Source organism: Bos mutus, chromosome 12 (genome assembly GCF_027580195.1).
Source record: "Bos mutus isolate GX-2022 chromosome 12, NWIPB_WYAK_1.1, whole genome shotgun sequence".
In the NCBI taxonomy this organism is placed as follows: domain Eukaryota; kingdom Metazoa; phylum Chordata; class Mammalia; order Artiodactyla; family Bovidae; genus Bos; species Bos mutus.
In genome coordinates this window covers 52,941,588-52,963,832 of record NC_091628.1, presented here as the reverse complement: position 1 = coordinate 52,963,832, position 22,245 = coordinate 52,941,588, and the positions used below count along the sequence as shown (strand labels likewise).

Sequence of the window (22,245 nt, the reverse complement as noted above, 5' to 3'; positions counted from 1 at the left end):
AGAAAGTGGCCCAAGAATTGCTGTTCATGCAGAGAGAGCCAGAATTCTGGTGAGCGAGGAGGGTTGTGATAGTGTAACTTGATGTAAACTTATAACGAGGTTACTTTGCTTTCTGTAGTCATGTTTATGCTGCTGGTGCCAATCATTTGAAGAAAAACAGTCCTTGGAGGAAAAGCAGTCGTGCTTAAAGTTCAAAGCTAACGATCACGGATATGACAACTTCCGTTCCAGTAATAAATACAGCTCATCTTGAAAGAAGGATTATTCATTTTCTTTATTTTGGACAGAAATCATTCAAACAAAGAGGTATCTGCCAAAGTAAAACAAAACAACGTGTGTGTTTGCACAAAACAATGTACAAATGTAAGAGTGATTATTTTCTTCACACTCAAGAGTTCCACATGACGTTTGATGAGCTGTTTCCAGCATGAGAAGACAAGCAGTGAGAATTAAGAAAGCCTTATTGTGAAAGCACTTAATTCTTTACAGTTAGCACTTCACTATATTATAGCTCTTCAGAACTTCTGGTCTATTCACACACCACTTACATTTAACTTGAGTTCACTCAGAATTCCTGTGAAAGATGTTTATTTTTGTAAATTAAGGTGAATCTGATGTAAAGGAAAAATGTGTCACTGCAAAACAGAATTTGTAGATGAAATTTTTAAAAAATCTTTTAAAGTTTCACACCATTGGTAGGGATTATATTTGGAAACAACATGTGAAAATAGTTCAGCTGGTGTATTTTTGACATTAGAGATGTATTTAAATGATCAGGAGGGAGAATCAGACAGACTGAGGTTTTTGAAAATCATGCAACTTTACATTCAGATGAGATCAAATGTCACAAAGGGACAGAGAGAGAAGTTTTGGAATGCCATCCCAAAACAATGCTTTGAAATCGCCTATTCGTGTACTTGGCAAAGAAAGGACTACCTACAAATTTTTTTGAGGATTATTAAAGCATCTTCTTTTACCACTGTAGTTTAAAAGCTGTACATCTAGTTTTGTCATCTGTAAATACTTCGCTACAATACACAACGTGTAGATGATTAAACAGAGGCAGGCCCCGGTGTTCATACCTTTACAACGGAGAGATGCCAGTAACCCCATCATGGACAGAATGTGAGTTGCCTGGAGCGTTGACCATATGGCAAAGGAGACAGCAGCATCTTCTCTGCAATTAAGGTGATATCTGGCATATGTACCATGTGATAGTTAAAATACTGTCTCTAAGAGCATAGCTATTACAGTCAGTGCAACAGTCACCTTTAAAACTTATTACTAACTTTTACATTATTTTTGTAAATAACTAATAGAAACGAGTTCTGGATGCGGTGCCTTCCTGTCACAGGCAAAGCTGCTATATGAGACTGTTAAGAACCTTTTAACTTTGTGCATTCTTGCCGAATTCTTTCATCTCCCCAGCAAAGTGCCTTAGGTTAACTCAGATGAGATGTGTGTGAAAGTATGTACGAGAGGAAAACGGAAGACAGAGGAAATGAGATGGGGCGGGAGGAGACCCATGGGGACAGATTCCCATTCTTAGCCTGATGTTCGTCATTGCCCTTTACATCAATGCAAAAGGTCCTGATTCTGTTCCAGCAAAACACAGTGCAATGTTCTCAGAGTGGCTTCAGGAACAAATTGGGCCCAAGAGCTTTAACTCTGTCTTAAAATATAACACAGTTTCTGATTTTTTTTTTTGGTAACCCAGAGCCACATGTTGGGAATAAATGAGCAATGCTGCTTTCCAGCACCTAAGGTGATGATACCAAAAACCCAACAATGCCAGAAAGGAAAGACAAGTCATGGATTCATATGCCACATGGAATTTATATACACATCACAGTCTTGTTTATTAATGTCTTCCTAATCACATTTTCAGATCCTTGTCATCACAAAAGACATTTTAAACTCCAGATCTTATTTTAACTTTGGGTCACTACTGTTTTCAGTTTGTTGATGGATTTTTTTATTCCTATTTAAATTTGAGCTCATTTTGTGACAATTTCATTTCGTTTCTTCCTCATTTACATTACTGTGCCCTTTCTCTGTGTCAGAATCATGGGCTGTAAACATCTTGTCAAATTTTAAACTGCACTCAGAAAGTATATACATGATTATTTATAATGAACTCATGCACAGAGTCGGACACAACTGAAGCAACTTAGCAGCAGCAGCAGCATGTTCAGTAGCTTTTCTAAAAATGGTTGATTCAAAATTTTAACAGACTGACAAAGGTTGGTAAGAAACAAACATGATTTCTCAGCATAAATAAAATCAATATGGGGAAAGGAGCTACCGTTTAATTTTCAAACATATTTTCTAGTATTAAGGACTGCATAATATAACAATGGACAAAAGTAGTGTTAACATGGTTGTAAAGCTTAAAAGACTTACAACACTTTTAGATTTTCTTTTATATTTGCTAATATGGATGTGCATTAGTATTGATAGCTTACAACATATGGCCAAAGGAATACAGTTTATAACAAAGCATGAGTAAGCTGTAACTAACTTTATAAAATTGTAATATAACCATGTAAAATAATTATATATTTTGTTTTTTCTGAGGTCACTTAAAGTGGCAACTACTATAGTTGCTAATTCTTTATGATGTAAACAAAATCAATAAAAATTTAAATTGTTTTTGAAAAAGACCAGCTTATTTTTTCAATGCTCAAGCAATAATTTATTAAACACTAATTTAGTATTAAAGTTTAAAGGAAATATAAATGTCACAAATGGACATTACTTATGTTAAACACACAACCGTCAAGAAAATATGAAAGTTCTTAAATTAAAATGCCAAGTTTCTGTTAATGGTTTATTGTTGCGAGTAACCAGATACATATACACATTCAATTTTCCGAGGTTATCTGATTGATAGTTGCCAATGGCACCTTATGTCTTTCTACCTCTGGTTTCTTGCCTGGGGAGCATTTCATTGTCTAATTATTACTGTACCATAGATGAAAGGTGAAAGGCTGAAATGAGATTTTGGAATCACTCATTTCATTTCACAAGCTCCTTTTGAGTATTTACTAAGTGCAAGATAGGATGAAATTAAGAAAACAAGAAGTCAGCTCTTACTTGATAGGAGATAGAAATAACAGCAAAAATTAGTACAAGACAAAATGAAGTGACCACTAAATAACTGTGTTTTGCAGCTCTCAAGGTTCACATGCTTTTATCTCTTAGTACACAACCTCTTTCTTCCCCTGATAAAAATAATCAAGAATTTGCATTTACTCTTTTACCAAATAATTATCTTAAACTCAACTTAGTGTTCTAGAGGTTTGTATGAGTTATTCCTCACCTTTTCTGAATGTCAAGTTGCCTAATCTGAGCTGGGCATTTTGAGATATGCTTGTGTGCTAAGTCACTTCAGTCACATTCGACTCTTTGTAACCCCATGGACTGCAGCCTGCTAGACTCCTCTGTCCGTGAGATTCTCCAGGCAAAGATACTGGAGTGAGTTGCCATTCCCTCCTCCAGGGGATCTTCCAACCCAGGGATAGAACCCACATCCATCTTTTATGTCTCCTGCATTGGCAGGTCAGAGAAGGCAATGGCACCCCACTCGAGTACTTTTGCCTGGAAAACCACATGGACAGAGGAGCCTGGTAGGCTACAGTCCATGGGGTTGCTAGAGCCGGACATGACTGAGCGACTTCCCTTTCACTTTTCACTTTCATGCATTGGAGAAGGAAATGGCAACCCACTCCAGTGTTCTTGCCTGGAGAATCCCAGGGACGGGGGAGCCTGGTGAGCTGCCGTCTATGGGGTCACACAGAGTCGGACACGACTGAAGTGACTTAGCAGCAGCAGCAGCATTGGCAGGTGGGTTCTTTGCCACTGGTGCCATATGGGAAGCCCCCATCTATTTTGAGATATAGATGTTCTGAATTCAGGAGCTATGTGAGAAGTACAAGAAAGCAAAACCCAGGCAGAATCCTCTCTAAGGATTCAACAAAAAGCCTTCCTTCTCTTGAACTATATGAGTTATGGAGTCACAATAATAATAATAATGCCCAAATGATTCATGATAGTAAATGTAGGCAAAACAAATACAATTTAGGTTCTTGGAAGAAAACCAAAAGATGTGGCAACACTAAGATGGAAATGTCCAGAAATCCAAATAGTGCAGAGGCCAAACTCATGAAGAATAATGTATCTGGCTGGACTGACTCGCTTTCAGTCATTAGTTAACCACAGAAGTGACAACATTAAATAAGCAACAGACCGAATGTGTATACCCAAATCAGAAAATCCCACTGAACACTTCCAGAATGTAAGGCTCACCAGCCCAGGGAATAACTCCATCATGGTAGGAAGGCAGCATGTGTAATGGAAAAAACTCCAAATGTTTAAAAAAAAAAAGTGATACCCTTGATTGTTTTGACACTTTGGTTGATCTCAAACAAGTCAGTTAACATCTCAGAGTTCCAGTTGAATTACCTATAAAATATAGATATGAACACTCCTAGTCTAACTCTTATATCAAATCAACACATTTATTCCATTGTTGTTACTCTGTTGCTAAGTGGTATCAAACTCTTTGCGACCTCATGAACTGCAGCATGCCAGGCTTCCCTGTTCTTCACTATCTCTCGGAGTTTGCTCAAACTCATGTCCACTGAGTCAATGATGCCATCCAACCATCTCATCTTCTGTCGTCCATTCTCCTCTTGCCCTCAATCTTTCCCAGCATCAGGGTCTTTTCCAATGAGTCGGCTCTTTGCATCATGTAGCCATAGTATGAACCTGAGCTTCAGGTTCAGCATCAGTCCTTCTAATGAATATTCAGAGTTGATTTCCTTAAGGATTGACTGATTTAATCACCTTACCATCTCCAGCATGACAGTTTGAAAGCATCAATCTTAATACATAATTTTATTGTACCCTCTAAAACATAGGTATATTCAAATGCAGAAGACATAGTCCCTGTCCTTCAGAAATTCACACTCTACTGGGAGAAGTAGACAAATAAATTCAAGCAGCTAATGTGTTACAGGTTCTAGAATATGGATACATACACAGTAAGAATAGACAGTTCAGAGAAACTCATCAGAGCGGTTGGAACTTGAATTGAACCTTAAAGGAAGTTTACCCAACAGACCAGGAGATAATGGCATTACTGGCAAAGTGACCATCTAATGGGGAAAAAGAGGATGAACCAGTATGGCCAGTTCAAGAAAAGGGCTGACCCACAGCATGTTGAAGGAGGAGTTACGAGAGGTGGGGCTGGAGAGATTATAGGTCATGCAGGACCTGTGCTCCATGCAGAGGGGTTTGCCCTTCCCAAGGCTGAAAGTGAAAGTGATAGTCACTCAATCATGTCTGACTCTTTGCGACCCTGTGGACTGTAGCCCGCCAGGCTCCTCTGTCCATAGGATTCTCCAGGCAAGAGTACTGGAGTGGGTTGCCATGCCCTTCTCCAGGGGATCTTCCTGACCCAGGGATGGAACCCAGGTCTCCTGCATTGCAGGCAGATTCTTTACTATCTGAACCACCAGGGAAGCCCTTTATCTAAGGCTACTGTTTTTCAAATGTTTGAGGACCACATGTGCCAATCGTCTGGAGGTTTGTTGAAAATGCAGATTCCTAGCCTTCAACTCATATCTTTAGAATCTCTGGGGTGGGGCCCAGAAGTCTTTAATTTAATGAAGATTTCAAGTAACTCTTATGCATCAAACACTGAGGAAGCCCTGCAATGTAGATGTTTGCAGAACACCGAGTATTTAAATAAGAAGCAACAGGGTAAATTCTGTTCCCATAAGACACTGGTTTGGAAGCAGCGTGGAGCCTGACTACGAGACAGAAAGCAAGGAGACAGAATAGAGACATGAGGGTCTGAGGGGGGAATGTGCGTGGAGAGGATGGAGGACAGACCTGGAAAGACAGGGTCATCATAACCTACTCGAGCAGAAAGATGTGGCAGGTAAAGTTTTTAAGAGGTTTTTGGATGGCGGGCCATTAACCTCAATTAGCAAACTGTGGCCCAAGGGCCAAGCCAGCCTACTAACCTGTTTTCTTTCTTTTTTTTTTTTTTTGTAAATAAGGTCTGGGAAGACAGCCACATCCATTGGTTTACATATTGACTATAATTGCCTTAATAGCACAATTGTGACAGAAACTTCATGGACTGCAAAGCCTGAAGTATTTACTATTTTGCCTTTACCGGAAAACATTTGCCAGTCCCTGACTTAGATAATTGATCCTCAGCGATCAATGCAAAGAAATAGAGGAAAACAACAGAATGGGAAAGACTAGAGATCTCTTCAAGAAAATCAGAGATACCAAGGGAACATTTCATGCAAAGATGAGCTCGATAAAGGACAGAAATTGAATGGACCTAACAGAAGCAGAAGATATTAAGAAGAGGTGGCAAGAATACACAGAAGAACTGGACAAAAAAAGATCTTCATGACCAAGATAATCACGATGGTATGATCACTCACCTAGAGCCAGACATCCTGGAATGTGGAGTCAAGTGGGCCTTAGAAAGCATCACTACGAACAAAGCTAGTGGAGGTGATGGAATTCCAGTTGAGCTCTTTCAAATCCTGAAAGATGATGCTGTGAAAGTGCTACACTCAATATGCCAGCAAATTTGGAAAACTCAGCAGTGGCCACAGGACTGGAAAAGGTCAGTTTTCATTCCAATCCCAAAGAAAGACAATGCCAAAGAATGCTCAAACTACCGCACAATTGCACTCATCTCACACACTAGTAAAGTAATGCTCAAAATTCTCCAAGCCAGGCTTCAGCAATATGTGAACTATGAACTTCCTGATGTTCAAGCTGGTTTTAGAAAAGGCAGAGGAACCAGAGATCAAATTGCCAACATCCACTGGATCATGGAAAAAGCAAGAGAATTCCAGAAAAACATCTATTTCTACTTTATTGACTATGCCAAAGCCTTTGACTGTGTGGATCACAAGAAACTGTGGAAAATTCTGAAAAAGATGGGAACACCAGACCACCTGACCTGCCTCTTGAGAAATTTGTATGCTGGTCAGGAAGCAACAGTTCAAACTGGATATGGAACAACAGACTGGTTCCAAATAGGAAAAGGAGTACGTCAAGGCTGTATATTGTCACCCTGCTTATTTAACTTATATGCAGAGTATGTCATGAGAAACGCTGGGCTTGAAGAAGCACAAGCTGGAATCAAGATTGCCGGGAGAAATATTAATCACGAAATATTAATCACCTCAGATATGCAGATGACACCACCCTTATGGCAGAAAGTGAAGAGGAACTCAAAAGCCTCTTGATGAAAGTGAAAGTGGAGAGTAAAAAAGTTGGCTTAAAGCTCAACATTCAGAAAACGAAGATCATGGCATCTTGTCCCATCACTTCATGGGAAATAGATGGGGAAACAGTGGAAACACTGTCAGACTTTATTTTTCTGGGCTCCAAAATCACTGCAGATGGTGACTGCAGCCATGAACTTAAAAGACGCTTACTCCTTGGAAGGAAAGTTATGACCAACCTAGGTAGCATATTGAAAAGCAGAGACATTACTTTGCCAACAAAGGTCCGTCTAGTCAAGGCTATGGTTTTTCCACTGGTTATGTATGGATGTGAGAGTTGGACTGTGAAGAAAGCTGAGTGCCAAAGAATTGATGCTTTTGAACTGTGGTGTTGGAGAAGACTCTTGAGAGTCCCTTGGACTGCAAGGAGGTCCAACCAGTCCATTCTGAAGGAGATCAGCCCTGGGTGTTCTTTGGAAGGAATGATGCTAAAGCTGAAACTCCAGTACTTTGGCCACCTCATGCGAAGAGTTGACTCATTGGAAAAGACTCTGATGCTGAGAGGGATTGGGGGCAGGAGGAGAAGGGGATGACAGAGGATGAGATGGCTGGATGGCATCACCAACTTGATGGATGGTGATGGACAGAGAGGCCTGGCATGCTGCGATTCATGGGGTCACAAATAGTCGGACACGACTGAGCGACTGAACTGAACTGACTTAGATAAGAGCTTCCCACACGATGCTAGTGGTAAAGAACCTGCCTACTAATGCTGAAGACATAAGAGAATAAGGTTCAATTCCTGGGTTGGGAAGATTCCTTAGAGGAGAGCATGGCAACTCACTCCAGTTTTCTTGCCTGAAGAAGCCCCATGGACAGAGGAGCCTGGCAAGCTACAGTCCATGGGGTTGCAAAGAATCAGACATGGCTGAAGCAACTTAGCACACCGGCACAACTTAGGTAAACCACATTAAAGGAAAAGAGAGGCAGCAATTAAATTGGAGGACAAAAATGAATTATGGGAACTAAATGAAGTCTGTCTGGGATGGAATGAGTTTAAGGTACCATGAAACATCCACAGAGAGATTTAGAAGTTATGTCAAGGTTCAAGACAAAGATGTTTTTATCATGGTTTGTATTAATCACTTCAGTCATGTCTGACTTCCTATGGCCCCATGGACTGTAGCCCACCAGGCTCCTCTGTCCATGGGGATTTTTCAGGCAAGAATACTGGAGTGTATTACCATGCCCTCCTCCAGGGGATCTTCCCAACCTAGGGATCAAACCCAAGTCTCCTGTATTGCAGGCAGACTCTTTACCATCTTAGCTACCACAGTTTAGAGATGTTCATTAAAGGGGAAAAGGTTCAAGGAGAATCAGAAAAAGTAGTAAAAAGAAAAAAAAATCAGGGGTCACAAATGCAAGAGGGGTGAACAGAGAAAAAAAATTCAGAAGAGACTTCAAGGAACAATGAAAACTGGTGTCACTAAAGTCATGGGAAGGTGGTGCAGAAACAAAGGATAAGCTGTCAATCAGAGTAAAATGAGAATGTTCAAAGTGATCTTTGAAATTGGAAATTTGAAAAACATCAGAGGCGTCATCAGGAGCAGTTTGTGTGTGTGTGTGTGTGAGAGAGAGAGAGAGAGAGAGGTGGTGATGATGATGATGATGACGATGATAATATATCTCCATTTTCTCATCTCCTATTCACTCATTAATATGTATTTTATACATATGTCATATATCATGCCACCTTAGCAATAGAGGAGGATTAGGCTCTTGGTTAACATTAATGTATTAAAAATACATGCTTTTTTCCTCATACTCCTTCCAAAACTCCACTAAAATGACAGAATAAGAATTTTTTAAGGTATAAACCCACAAAGACAGAGATAAAAGAGAAGATAGCATCTGATTAGAAATATTAACAGAAGTAAGATGAAAACCAGAAAGATGAGAAACAGCTCAAATTTGGGCTTTCTCTATGCAGTGACTGCCACAGAGGCAGGTCGACATGTTTCACAGCCCAGAAGAGACTCGGGTGTTGGAGGGCAGGTGTCTTCTTTCCCTTTGAAGACAAGAGACTGAAGTGAAGCAAGAAACAAAATGACTGATTAAAAGTCTAAGAGATCAGACTGGAGCATCCATCTGTAGCCTGTACAAACCAGTGAGTGCCCCGAGTCCGCTGAAGACATGTGGCTTAACTTCTGGAGAGGTTGCTCCAGGTTATCTGTGGAGATCATGGTCCGTGGAGGTCAGCTCTTTGGTCACATGGAGGACAGGAGAAGGTGGGAGGGGAAAGAGACCCCTTACTGGAATCAAAAGGATGAAGCAAAGACTGCCCTATAGACAGTGGGAGCTTCAGCCCTCATCCCCTACCAGACACACCAGAAGAATGACTGGCAGTCTTGTATGTCCCAGCAGGAGACTGAAGATTCTGTTCTGAGGAAATAACCAGCTCAGCTCAAGAAAAATAATGTCTACAGATATCTCTATTGAGGGTGGGGAAAATTCTCATTGCAGTGGGTTTTCTTCCCCACCACATACCTAGAATTACCTTAGTGCCACATTTTGAAATATGAATAATCAGGCAAAGATCAGTAGGCATTTTAGAAAAACGTCTGAAGTGAAAGAACCCAAAACAACCAGGGAAAAAAAAAAAAAACAAAGGGACTGGGGAAACAAACGTAAAAAAATGCAGCAAAATCATAACTGATTTTCCCAGAGCAATAAATAATGAGCAGCAAATACTGGACGTTGTATACACAAAAGGAATGTTCAAAGATGGAAAACATGCTCCTGGAAAATGAACATTGGTAGGAGAAATAAAATAAAATACAATGAAAGGATTTCAGAGATGAACTTGAGGGAAAGTAGAATGTAATGCTCTTCTACCAAAGTGTGCTTAAGCTAAACTGAGGAAGGAAATTAAGGGATCCAGGAAACAGGTGAATCCCACACAGGAAAGGCTCAGAAACTATTCCCAAGATAACTGAGGGGGAGGAAATACTGTTTAACCTGTCTACAGTGCAATCAGTCTAGTTTAGAGCTGAAGATCAGGGGGAGGAGCTCACCAAAAAAAATCAGAAGAGATTGTCATATTTGACCGTATTTATAGGAGTTTGCAAGTCTATTAAAGCTCCTGAGGATAAATGGATAGCAGTTGCATAGAATGTAAGCAAACAAAAAGTAATTAGGTAATCATTCATCTCCAAAATTTTTTCTGGTAGAGAAAAAATAAATTATCATACCTACATGACTTGGATATGTTGTTGTCAATGTGAACACTGAAGATTGTTTTAAATAATCTTGTGACACAAATGAAATTGTTATATAAATAAATTGGAAGAAAAAAAAAAGGGGAAGAAACATGTGTGTAATGGTTGTGGTGCAACAGAAGTAAATCTTAATTTTGTATAATAAAAACCTAACACCAACTTGGGAAAACAATAGCTGTTGTTGTTGTTCAGCCGCTAAATCATGTCTAACTCTTTGCAACCCCATGGCCTACAGCACGTCAGAGAAAACAATTGCTAACTACCTAAAAAAGTTGAAGATACGCTTATCCTATGACCAAAATTACTACTTGTAGAGAGACTGCTTATGTAATCAGGATACAGATACCAGAATGTTCACTGAAGTATTGTTTGTTTCAGTCAAAAATAGAAAAACTCTAACTCTATCCATGATACTTTCTATGGCTAGATTTTGTGGTCCATAGCCATACAGCGATATACTCTACTATGGTTTTCTCAACCTCAGCACTATTTACATTTTTGACCCAATAATTCTTTTTTAAAGCGTCTTTCTTGTGCATTTTAAGATGTTTAGCAGCATTCCTAGCCTCAGCTTTAAATAATAAGCCTGTAGCATCCACCCACTCAGTTGTTACAAACGAAATGTCTCCAGGCATTGTCCAGTGCCTCGTGGGGGCCAAACTGCCTCCTGTTGAGAACCACTGAGTTCCATCAGTCTGATTTCATTAACATGAAGTTCAAAACCTTGCAAAACCAAGCTATATTTCACAGTATTGCAACCATAGATGACAATAAATAAATAAAGGTAAGCAAGAAAATAATTATACAGGAAGGATGATGGTTATTCACATGAGGCTCTACTGGCTTTGGAAAGATGCTTATTATTTGTTATGTTATTAATTTATAGTATTCTGTATGCTAACATGCATATTAATACAAAATATATGATGTATATAATATGGCTATCTATGGTAATAACTATTTATATAGGGGCTAACTATTTATATAGGGGCTTCCTTGGTAGCTGGCAGTAAAGAACCTGTCTGCCAATTCAGGAGAAGTGCGTTTGATCCCTAGGTTGGGAAGATCCCCTGGAGAAGGAAATGTCAACTCACTCCAGTATTCGCGCCTGGGAAATCCAAATGGACAGAGGAGCCTGGCAGGCTGCAGTCCATGGGGTTGCAAAGGGTCAGACAAGACTTAATGACTAAACAAAAACAGTAACAACTATATTATATATAAATATATACTTCATGTCTGTACTAAGTCACTTCAATCATGTCTGACTCCATGACCCTATAGACTGTAGCCCGCCAAGCTCCTCTGTCCATGGGATTTGTCAGGCAAGAAGACTGGAGTGGGTTTCATTTCCTTTCCCAGGGAATCTTCCTGACCCAGGGATCTAACCCGAGTCTCCTGCATTGCAGCCAGATTCTTTACCATCTGAGCCACCAGGGAAGCCCAACATGTACTTTAAATATAACTATATTATATATGGGGCTGCCTAGGTAGCACTAGTGATGAAGAACCAGCCTGCAAATGCAGGAGACGTAAGAGATTTGGGTTCCATCCCTGGCTAGGGAAGATTCCCTGGAGGAGGGCATGGCAACCCACTCCAGGATTCTTGCCTGGAGAATCCTATGGACAGAGGAGCCTGGCAGCTACAGTCCATAGGCTTGGGAAGAGTCAGACACAACTGAAGCAGCTTAGCAGGCACACACATCTATTATACATACATGTATTATATATGTCACACGCTAGTAAAGTAATGCTCAAAATTCTCCAAGAAGGCTTCACCAATACGTGAACCGTGAACTTCCAGATGTTCAAGCTGGTTTTAGAAAAGGCAGAGGAAGCAGAGATCAAATTGCCAACATCCGCTGGATCATCGAAAAAACAAGAGAGTTCCAGAAAAACATCTATTTCTACTTTATTTACTATGCCAAAGCCTTTGACTGTGTGGATCACAAGAAACTATGGAAAATTCTGAAAGACATGGGAATACCAGACCACCTGACCTGCCTCTTGAGAAACCTATATGCAGGTCAGGAAGCAACAGTTAGAACTGGACATGGAACAACAGACTGGTTCCAAATAGGAAAAGGAGTACATCAAGGCTGTATATTGTCACCCTGCTTATTTAACTTATATGCAGAGTACATCATGAGAAACGCTGGGCTGGAAGAAGCACAAGCTGGAATCAAGATTGCTGGGAGAAATATCAATCACCTCAGATATGCAGATGACACCACCCTTATGGCAGAAAGTGAAGAGGAACTCAAAAGCCTCTTGATGAAAGTGAAAGTGGAGAGTAAAAAAGTTGGCTTAAAGCTCAACATTCAGAAAACGAAGATCATGGCATCTGGTCCCATCACTTCATGGGAAATAGATGGGGAAACAGTGGAAACACTGTCAGACTTTATTTTTCTGGGCTCCAAAATCACTGCAGATGGTGACTGCAGCCATGAACTTAAAAGACGCTTACTCCTTGGAAGAAAAGTTATGACCAACCTGGATAGCATATTGAAAAGCAGAGACATTACTTTGTCAGCAAAGGTCCGTCTAGTCAAGGCTATGGTGTTTCCAGTGGTCATGTATGGATGTGAGAGTTGGACTGTGAAGAAAGCTGAGCACCGAAGAATTGATGCTTTTGAACTGTGGTGTTAGAGAAGACTCTTGAGAGTCCCTTGGACTGCAAGGAGATCCAAAAAGTCCATTCTGAAGGAGATCAGCCCTGGGATTTCTTTGGAAGGAACGATGCTAAGGCTGAGGCTCCAGTACTTTGGCCACCTCATGCGAAGAGTTGACTCATTGGAAAAGACTCTGATGCTGGGAGGGATTGGGGGCAGGAGGAGAAGGGGACGACAGAAGATGAGATGGCTGGATGGCATCACTGACTCGATGGACATGAGTCTGAGTGAACTCCGGGAGTTGGTGATGGACAGGGAGGCCTGGCGTGCTGCGATTCATGGGGTCGCAAAGAGTCAGACACGACTGAGCAACTGAGCTGAACTGAATGTAAGTTGGCATACATTATACATGCATTATGTTGATACTATTATATATACATATTACATAAAATATGATGTACTTTATATACTACTAAATTTGTATATTATTTAAGTATAAATGTCTTATGACCACTTCTGTAGTTATGTTGTAGTTCACAATTTAAGAAGTGGAAAAAAAAAAAAGGAAAAATGTAGATAACACCTAATTGAAAAATTGAGAAATGGCAGTAAATTATGTTTTCAGAAACATGAAAGAAAAAGGCTTGAAAGGCTAGGAAAAAAGAAAGATATTACTTAATGATGCAGAATTCACAGGAACAAAGGATGGGGGAGGGGCAGGAAGAAGCTAGTATTCATTATAAACCTTCTTACAATAAACTAGGGCACATATGTTAGTTTATTAAATGTAAAAATTAATCTTTAAAAGTGGAATAGTGGTAGAGGCATATGAATACATTTCCTGGTTTGTAAGCTCTGTAAGCACTCTGGCTAGATTTTTTAATACCACATATTAATCAGAGTGTTTATTATTTGCAGAGTGTCTGAATGCTTTGGGGTTGGCAGAAGTATAACAAGGGTATTTTACTAAATAGGCAATATAGAAGCATTTTGTAATGTTTACTAAAGATTAAGCAAATAAATTCCAAAGGGGATTTTAAAACTGTAATACATTTAACATAATAAACAGGCAAATTTGAATGACTTACTAAATTAATTCTTGAAAGTTTAAACTTTTTAGCAAATCAAAGGAAATAGGGGAAAAAGAAAACAATGGCTGAACATGAAGTCCACTTTATTACATTGTAGGTGGTGCTAGAAAAATTGTTTTTTTCCAAGAGGTTGAAACATAGCTTAATCAATTATCCTAATTAACAATTAGTATTATCAATTAGCATTATCCTAGTGTGCTTTAAGACTAGGAAAGTTTTTATTATTTCAAGTACTTAAATTGACACTGTAGTCAACTTTGGCCTCACTGTTCAGTACATATTAAACAGACTGTGGAGAAAGCCAAGTTATAAATCTGAGATAAGCAACACCGTTCATTTATTCTTCTCAAAAGTCAACAACACACGTGGAACTCAATAAGAACTCTTACAGGAAAAACAAAGCGCAGAGGAGCCTGGATTCTGTGGCATTTAGGGAAGGCTTCCTAGGGCAGGTGACTTTTAGCCTGAAGGCTAAGAGTGAGTGGGAGTTAGCCAGACCAAAGTCCAAAACAAGGAGATTTCTCCTGAGAGAGGACAGCACACGTACAGCCTAGAGATGAGAGAGGACATGATCTCTGACAATGTCTGTGTGTGTGTGTGTGTGTGTTTGTATGTATATGTATGTACATGGGTGTGGGTCTGTGTGTGCATATGCATGTGCGTATATCTGAACTCTGTGTGTATGTGGCATCAGAGCAAGAGAATAGTGACAGACAAGTAAACAAAATCCAGTTCAGAAGGCCCTTCAAAGGTAAGAGTTTCAAATCAGTGATGGGGAGACATTAAGCACTTTCAATCCAGGATGTGCACTTAGAAAGATGATCATGGACCTTCTACAGACAGTAAATGAGGGCAAAACTGGAATTCTAGAAACAGATTAAAAGGCCCTAGGTTATGAGGTAACAGATATTGCACCCTAGACTAGGGTAATAGTTCTGGAAAGATGTAGCTGGACTAAACAGATATTTAGAAAATAAATCAACAGGATCCCACCTAGTGATCAATGAAAAGTGGGAGTCAGATAGGTAAAGAGTCAATGACACATCCCAGGTGTCTGACTTGGGTGATGCTGTTCACTGAGAGGGGGAGCCACAAGAGAAAGGCAGCCTGTAATGCTTTTGAAGGGTGTGTGTGTGTGTGTGTGTGTGTGTGTGTGTGTGTATGCACACATGCACTCACCTGACATGCCGAAAGTAAAGGAAGAACATATAAATATTTGACTTGGCGTCACTTACACTTGAAGAACTTCTACAACATTTGTCTTTTTAAAATAATACACAAGAATCTTGACAGAGTTTATATAATAATGGGGTTAAATTGCTGGAGAGGGAGAGGTTTGAAGATACAGAAGAGGATTTGGGAAATGGTGTAAAGAAGAGAGTCCTGAGAAAGCAGGAGGAGATGAGATTGGATTTCAAGGAGAGACTGGGTATAAACTGGAGAAGAGAGAGAGAAAAAAAAAACTTTTAAAAAAATAGTGATGTAATTGTCACTTCAGTTCAGTTGCTCAGTCATGTCTGACTCTTTGTGATCCCATGGACTGCAGCACACCAGACTTCCCTGTCCAACACCAACTACCAGAGCTTCCTCAAACTCATGTCCATTGAGTCCATTGAGTCCATCCAACCACCTCATCCTCTGTCGTCCCCTTCTCCTCCCGCCTTCAATCTTTTCCAGCATCAGAGTTGTTTTTTTCCAACAGGTGGCCAAAGTGTTAGGGGAAGCACACTGACTGAAACCGCCCACCCTGGTCAGGCCCTTTAGTAACCATTTGCATGAGCTGTTTTATGACAGGACATCCTGGTAAGGAATACGAAACTAATAAGCAACCACCAACCGGAAGAGTTCGGGAAAGGTCAAAAGGAGACACCGCGTGTGGATCCACTTCCCAGAATCCCTCTCACTAGCATCCATCTTGGCTGAGCGATGCGTGTGCCACCAGGAAAGACTCTGAATTAGAATGATTGGCCAAAAACAACCCAGAAACAAATCCCATCACCATAAAACCCGAGACTGCGAGCTGCGTGGCAGAGCAATTCTCCTGGGTTCCCTTACCCTACTGCTCTCCACCCGGGTGCCCTTTCCCAATAAAATCTCTTGCTTTGTCAGCACATATGTCTCCTCGGACAATTCATTTCTGAATGTTAGACAAGAGCCCAGTTTCGGGCCCCAGAAGGGGTCCCTCTTCCTGCAACAAAGTATTGGAGTTTCCACTTCAGCATCAATCCTTCCAATGAATATTCAGGACTGATTTCCCTTAGGATGGACTGGTCGGATCTCCTTGCAGTCCAAGGGACTCTCAAGAGTCTTCTCCAACACCACTGTTTGAAAGCATCAGTTCTTCAGCACGCAGCTTCCTTTATAGTCCAACTCTAACATCCACACATGACTACTGGAAAAACCATAGCTTTGACTAGACAGATCTTTGTTGGTAAAGTCATGTCTCTGCTTTTTAATATGCTGTCTAGGTTGGTCATAGCTTTTCTTCCAAGGAGCAAGTGGTCTTTTAATTTCATGGGTGCAGTAACCATCTGCAGTGATTTTCGAGTCCAAGAAAATGAAATCTCTCACTGTTTCCATTGTTTCCCCATCTATTCGCCACGAAGTAATGGGATCAGATGCCATGATCTCAGTTTTCTTTTTTTTTAATATAAATTTATTTATTTTAATTGGAGGCTAATTACTTTACAATATTGTATTGGTTTTGCCATACATTGACATGAATCTGCCACAGGTATACATGTGTTCCCCATCCTGAACCCCCTTCCCACCTCCCTCCCCATACCATCCCTCTGGGTCATCCCAATGCACCAGCCCTGAGCACCCTGTATCATGCATTGAACGTGGACTAGTGATTCGTTTCACATACGATAATATATATGTTTCAATGCCATTCTCTCAAATCATCCCACCCTCGCCCTCTCCCACAGAGTCCAAAAGACTGTTCTATACATCAGTGTCTCTTTTGCTGTCCCGCATACAGGATGATCATTACCATCTTTCTAAATTCCATATATATGCGTTATTATACTGTATTGGTGTTTTTCTTTCTGGCTTACTTCACTCTGTATAATAGACTCCAGTTTCATTCACCTCATTAGACCTGATTCAAATGTATTCTTTTTAATGGCTGAGTAATACTCCATTGTGTATATGTACCACAGCCTTCTTATCCATTCATCTGCCAATGGACATCTAGGTTGCTTCCATGTCCTGGCTATTACAAACAGTGCTGAGATGAACATTGGGGTACACGTGTCTTTCAGTTCTGGTTTCCTCGGTGTGTATGCCCAGCAGTGGGATTGCTGGGTCGTATGGCAGTTCTATTTCCAGTTTTTTAAGGAATCTCCACACTGTTCTCCATAGTGGCTGTACTAGTCTGCATTCCCACCAACAGTGTAAGAGGGTTCCCTTTTCTCCACACCCTCTCCAGCATTTATTGCTTGTAGACTTTTGGATCGCAGCCATTCTGACTGGCGTGAAATGGTACCTCATTGTGGTTTGGATTTGCATTTCTCTAATAATGAGTGATGTTGAGCATCTTTTCATGTGTTTGTTAGCCATCTGTATGTCTTCTTTGGAGAAATGTCTGTTTAGTTCTTTGGCCCATTTTTTGATTGGGTCATTTATTTTTCTGGAATTAAGCTGCAGGAGTTGCCTGTATATTTTTGAGATTAATTATTTGTCAGTTGCTTTTTTGCTATTATTTTCTCCCATTCTGAAGGCTGTCTTTTCACCTTGCTTATAGTTTCCTTTGTTGTGCAGAAGCTTTTAAGTTTAATTAGGTCCCATTTGTTTATTTTTGCTTTTATTTCCAATATTCTGGGTGGTGGGTCATAGAGGATCCTGCTGTGATGTATGTCAGAGAGTGTTTTGCCTATGTTCTCCTCTAGGAGTTTTATAGTTTCTGGCCTTACATTTAGATCTTTAATTCATTTTGACTTTATTTTTGTGTATGGTGTTAGAAAGTGTTCTAGTTTCATTCTTTTACAAGTGGTTGACCAGTTTTCCCAGCACCACTTGTTAAAGAGATTGTCTTTGCTCCATTTTATATTCTTGCCTCCTTTGTCAAAGATAAGGTGTACATAGGTGCATGGATTTATCTCTGGGCTTTCTATTTTGTTCCATTGATCTATATTTCTGTCTTGTTCCAGTACCATACTGTCTTGATGACTGTGGCTTTGTAGTAGAGCCTGAAGTCAGGTTGATTCCTCCAGTTCCATTCTTCTTTCTCAAGATTGTTTTGGCTATTTGAAGTTTTTTGTATTTCCATATAAATTGTGAAATTATTTGTTCTAGCTCTGTGAAAAATATCATTGGTAGCTTGATAGGGATTGCATTGAATCTACAGATTGCTTTGGGTAGTATACTCATTTTCACTATATTGATTCTTCCAATCCATGAACATGGTATATTTCTCCATCTATTTGTGTCCTCTTTGATTTCTTTCACCAGTGTTCTATAGTTTTCTATATATAGGTCTTTTGTTTCTTTAGGTAGATATATTCCTAAGTATTTTATTATTTTCATTGCAATGGTGAATGGAATTGTTTCCTTAATTTCTCTTTCTATTTTCTCATTATTATTGTATAGAAATGCAAGTGATTTCTGTGTGTTGATTTTATATCCTGCAACTTTGCTATATTCATTGATTAGCTCTAGTAATTTCCTGGTGGAGTCTTTAGGGTTTTCTATGTAGAGGATCATGTCATCTGCAAACAGTGAGAGTTTTACTTCTTATTTTCCATTTTGGATTCCTTTTATTTCTTTTTTTGCTCTGATTGCTATGGCCAAAACTTCCAAAACTATGATGAAAAGTAGTGGTGAAAGTGGGCACCCTAGTCTTGTTCCTGATTTTAGGGGAAATGCTTTGAATTTTTCACCATTGAAGATAATGTTTGCTGTGGGTTTGTCATATATAGCTTTTATTATGTTGAGGTATGTTTCTTCTATTCCTGCTTTCTGGAGGATTTTTATCATAAATGGATGTTGAATTTTGTCAAAGGCTTTCTCTGCATCTATTGAGATAATCATATGGTTTTTATTTTTTAATTTGTTAATGTGGTGTATTACATTGATTGATTTGAGAATATTGAAGAATCCTTGCATCCCTGGGATAAAGCCCACTTGATCATGATGTATGATCTTTTAAATATGTTGTTGGATTCTGTTTGCTAGAATTTAGTTAAGGATTTTTGGATGTATGTTCATCAGTGATATTGGCCTGTAGTTTTCTTTTTTTGTGGCATCTTTATCAGGTTTTGGTATTAGGGTGATGGTGGCCTCATAGAATGAGTTTGAAAGTTTATCTTCCTCTGCTAATGGGAAGGTTCATAGCAATACAGGCATACCTCAAGAAACAAGAAAAAAGTCAAATAAATAACCTAACTCTATATCTAAACCAACTAGAAAAGGAAGAAATGAAGAACCCCAGGGTTAGTAGAAGGAAAGAAATCTTAAAAATTAGGGCAGAAATAAATGCAAAAGAAACAAAAGAGACCATAGCAAAAACCAACAAAGCCAAAAGCTGGTTCTTTGAAAGGATAAATAAAATTGACAAACCATTAGCCAGACTCATCAAGAAACAAAGGGAGAAAAATCAAATCAATAAAATTAGTTTTCTGAATGTTGAGCTTTAAGCCAACTTTTTCACTCTCCTCTTTCATTTTCATCAAGAAGCTCTTTAGTTCTTCTTTGCTTTCTGCCATAAGGGTGGTGTCATCTGCATATCTGAGGTTATTGATATTTCTCCCAGCAATCTTGATTCCAGCTTGTGCTTCATCCCTCCCAGCATTTCTCATGATATACTCTGCATATGAGTTAAATAAATAGGGTGACAATATACAGCCTTGACATACGCCTTTCCTGATTTGGAACCACTCTGTTGTTCCATGTCCAATGCTAACTGTTGCTTCTTTACCTGCACACAGATTTCTCAGGAGGCAGGTTAGGTGGTCTGGTATTCCCATCTCTTTTATATTAGAAACAACTCTTTTGATTAATCTTGGTTCAAGTCACTATTTTCTCCTTGACTTCTAAAAAGCTGTTATTTAGACATACATAATTGTATATCTACAAAATACAATTTGGAATGCTGAAACAGATGATATTCAATACATAAATTCTACAAAAAATCTTCCTTATACATAATAAACCATGATGGGGACAACAGGACTTTGTTGAGATTATTACATGAGAAAATTACTTAATTGCTTTCTATAAATATTGGACAGCAGCTTGAATTGAAATTATAGTTTTCTTGGAAGTTTATTATTACTTCTCCTTCCTTTGCCTCTTTATAAATCCCACTTACCCAGCCAGACATCTTAACAAACATGTACTCTTTCCAAAAAGACATTTTAAGTTTGCCTTTACCAAGAAAATATAAACCAAAAAGTCACCTTGTTTCCAGGCCTATTGCTTGAAAAGTCATTTTTGAAATTCAGCTTTAAGTTTTCAATCTGTTGTGAATCAGTGTCAATAGATCAAGGCATAACAAATAGAATAATAAATATATGTACACTAATACATGCTAAAAAAAAAAAAAACATTGTATGTTATTCAACTCACAGGAGTAATTGAGAACAAATCAATGAGGCTAGTGTCAATCCAAAAAACCCACCACTGTGTGTCATGATGTGCATGTGTGCTGTTGCTTCAGTCGTGTTCAACTCTTTGCAACCCTGTGGACCATAGCACACCAGGCTTCTCTGTGCATGGGATTCTCCAGGCAAGAGTACAGGAGTGGGTTGCCATGCCCTCCTCCATATGTCATGGTGAGTTCCGTGTGATACAGTCCACCATTTAGGGACAGTAAGAGGAATAGCCTGATTTTCTTGTCTTGAATGTTCATCCCAAATGGTAAAATCTCTTAAAAAGCACTTATGTGCAATTATCTAGCATCTACCTTCAGCTCTATTACTTGGAAAAAGAGTCATGAATCAGTCAAAAGGATTTGTTTTTCCAAATCGTGTGGTTCCTAAGAAATCAACTGTGCCAAAAGTAGGGGTAGGAAGTAAGACCACCCATAGCATGAAACCACAAGGGGAAATACAATGCTGCCTGTTCTTCCTGTTCAGGGACTGGTGATAAATATGTGGTACACACAGGGAGCTGACAGATAGTAGATGTGAAGAGACATGCCCCTTCTATCCCATGCGCATGTGACAGAGGCCTCATGCAGCTATTAACTGCCACTCACAGCCAGGATCTGCACATAGTCATGCCTTTTAAACTGTGGTACTTGCAAGTGGAGACAGAGGGCAATTTTCCTAACCACTTACCTCACCCTGCTTTTACCCCATCACATATGCAGGTGCGTGTGCACGTGCACACACACACATATGTGTGAGCATTCACAGAGAGACTTTCCACCTCCAACTCCACAGAACATTTTTAAAACCCAGCCCTGTATGAGAAAACAAAGTCCTTTCCTTTCCCTCAGTAGCAACCTCCTCTATCAGTTCTGGAACTGGGAAGTCCCAGATCAAAGCCAGCAGATTTGATATTTGGTGAGAGCCCTCTTCCTGGTTCACAGATGCCTGTCTTCTCTCTGTCCTCACATGACAGAAGGGGCAAGGGAGCTCTCTGGGGCCTCTATTAGAAGGGCATTAACCCCACTCATGAAAGCTCCATTCTCATGACCTAATCACCTCCCGAAGTTCTCACTTCCACATACCATCACACTGATGATTAAGTTTCATCATATGAATTTTGACGGGACCCAAACATTCAATCTATAGCTTCTTATTTCTCTGCTTTATTTTTCCCCATGACAGTGCTTATCAGATCTGCCACCCTATAAATTTATTTGTTTTGTTGTCTCCTTTTCTCAATTGGAATCACAGCTCCACAGGGGCAGGGTTTCTTTGGTTCACTGCTCTAACCCTAGGACATAGAGCAGTGCCTGGAACATGGTGGACATGCAACAAATATTGGCTGAGTCAATCCATTTGTTCACCAAGTATTTGTTGACTGCTGTTGCCCAGGATTACATAGATGG

General features: G+C 39.7%; 1 protein-coding gene across 1 annotated transcript in view; it reads left to right on the top strand.

The window, feature by feature from the left end:
* EDNRB (endothelin receptor type B) overlaps window positions 1–2,631 on the top strand; it is a 31,718-nt gene extending 29,087 nt beyond the window's left edge. Inside the window, exon 8 of the mRNA XM_005902818.3 lies at window positions 119–2,631. Coding sequence (XP_005902880.1) covers window positions 119–253 — 135 coding nt within the window. The 3' untranslated portion in view covers window positions 254–2,631. The remainder of the gene's footprint in view (window positions 1–118) is intronic.
* Window positions 2,632–22,245: the final 19,614 nt, after the last annotated feature.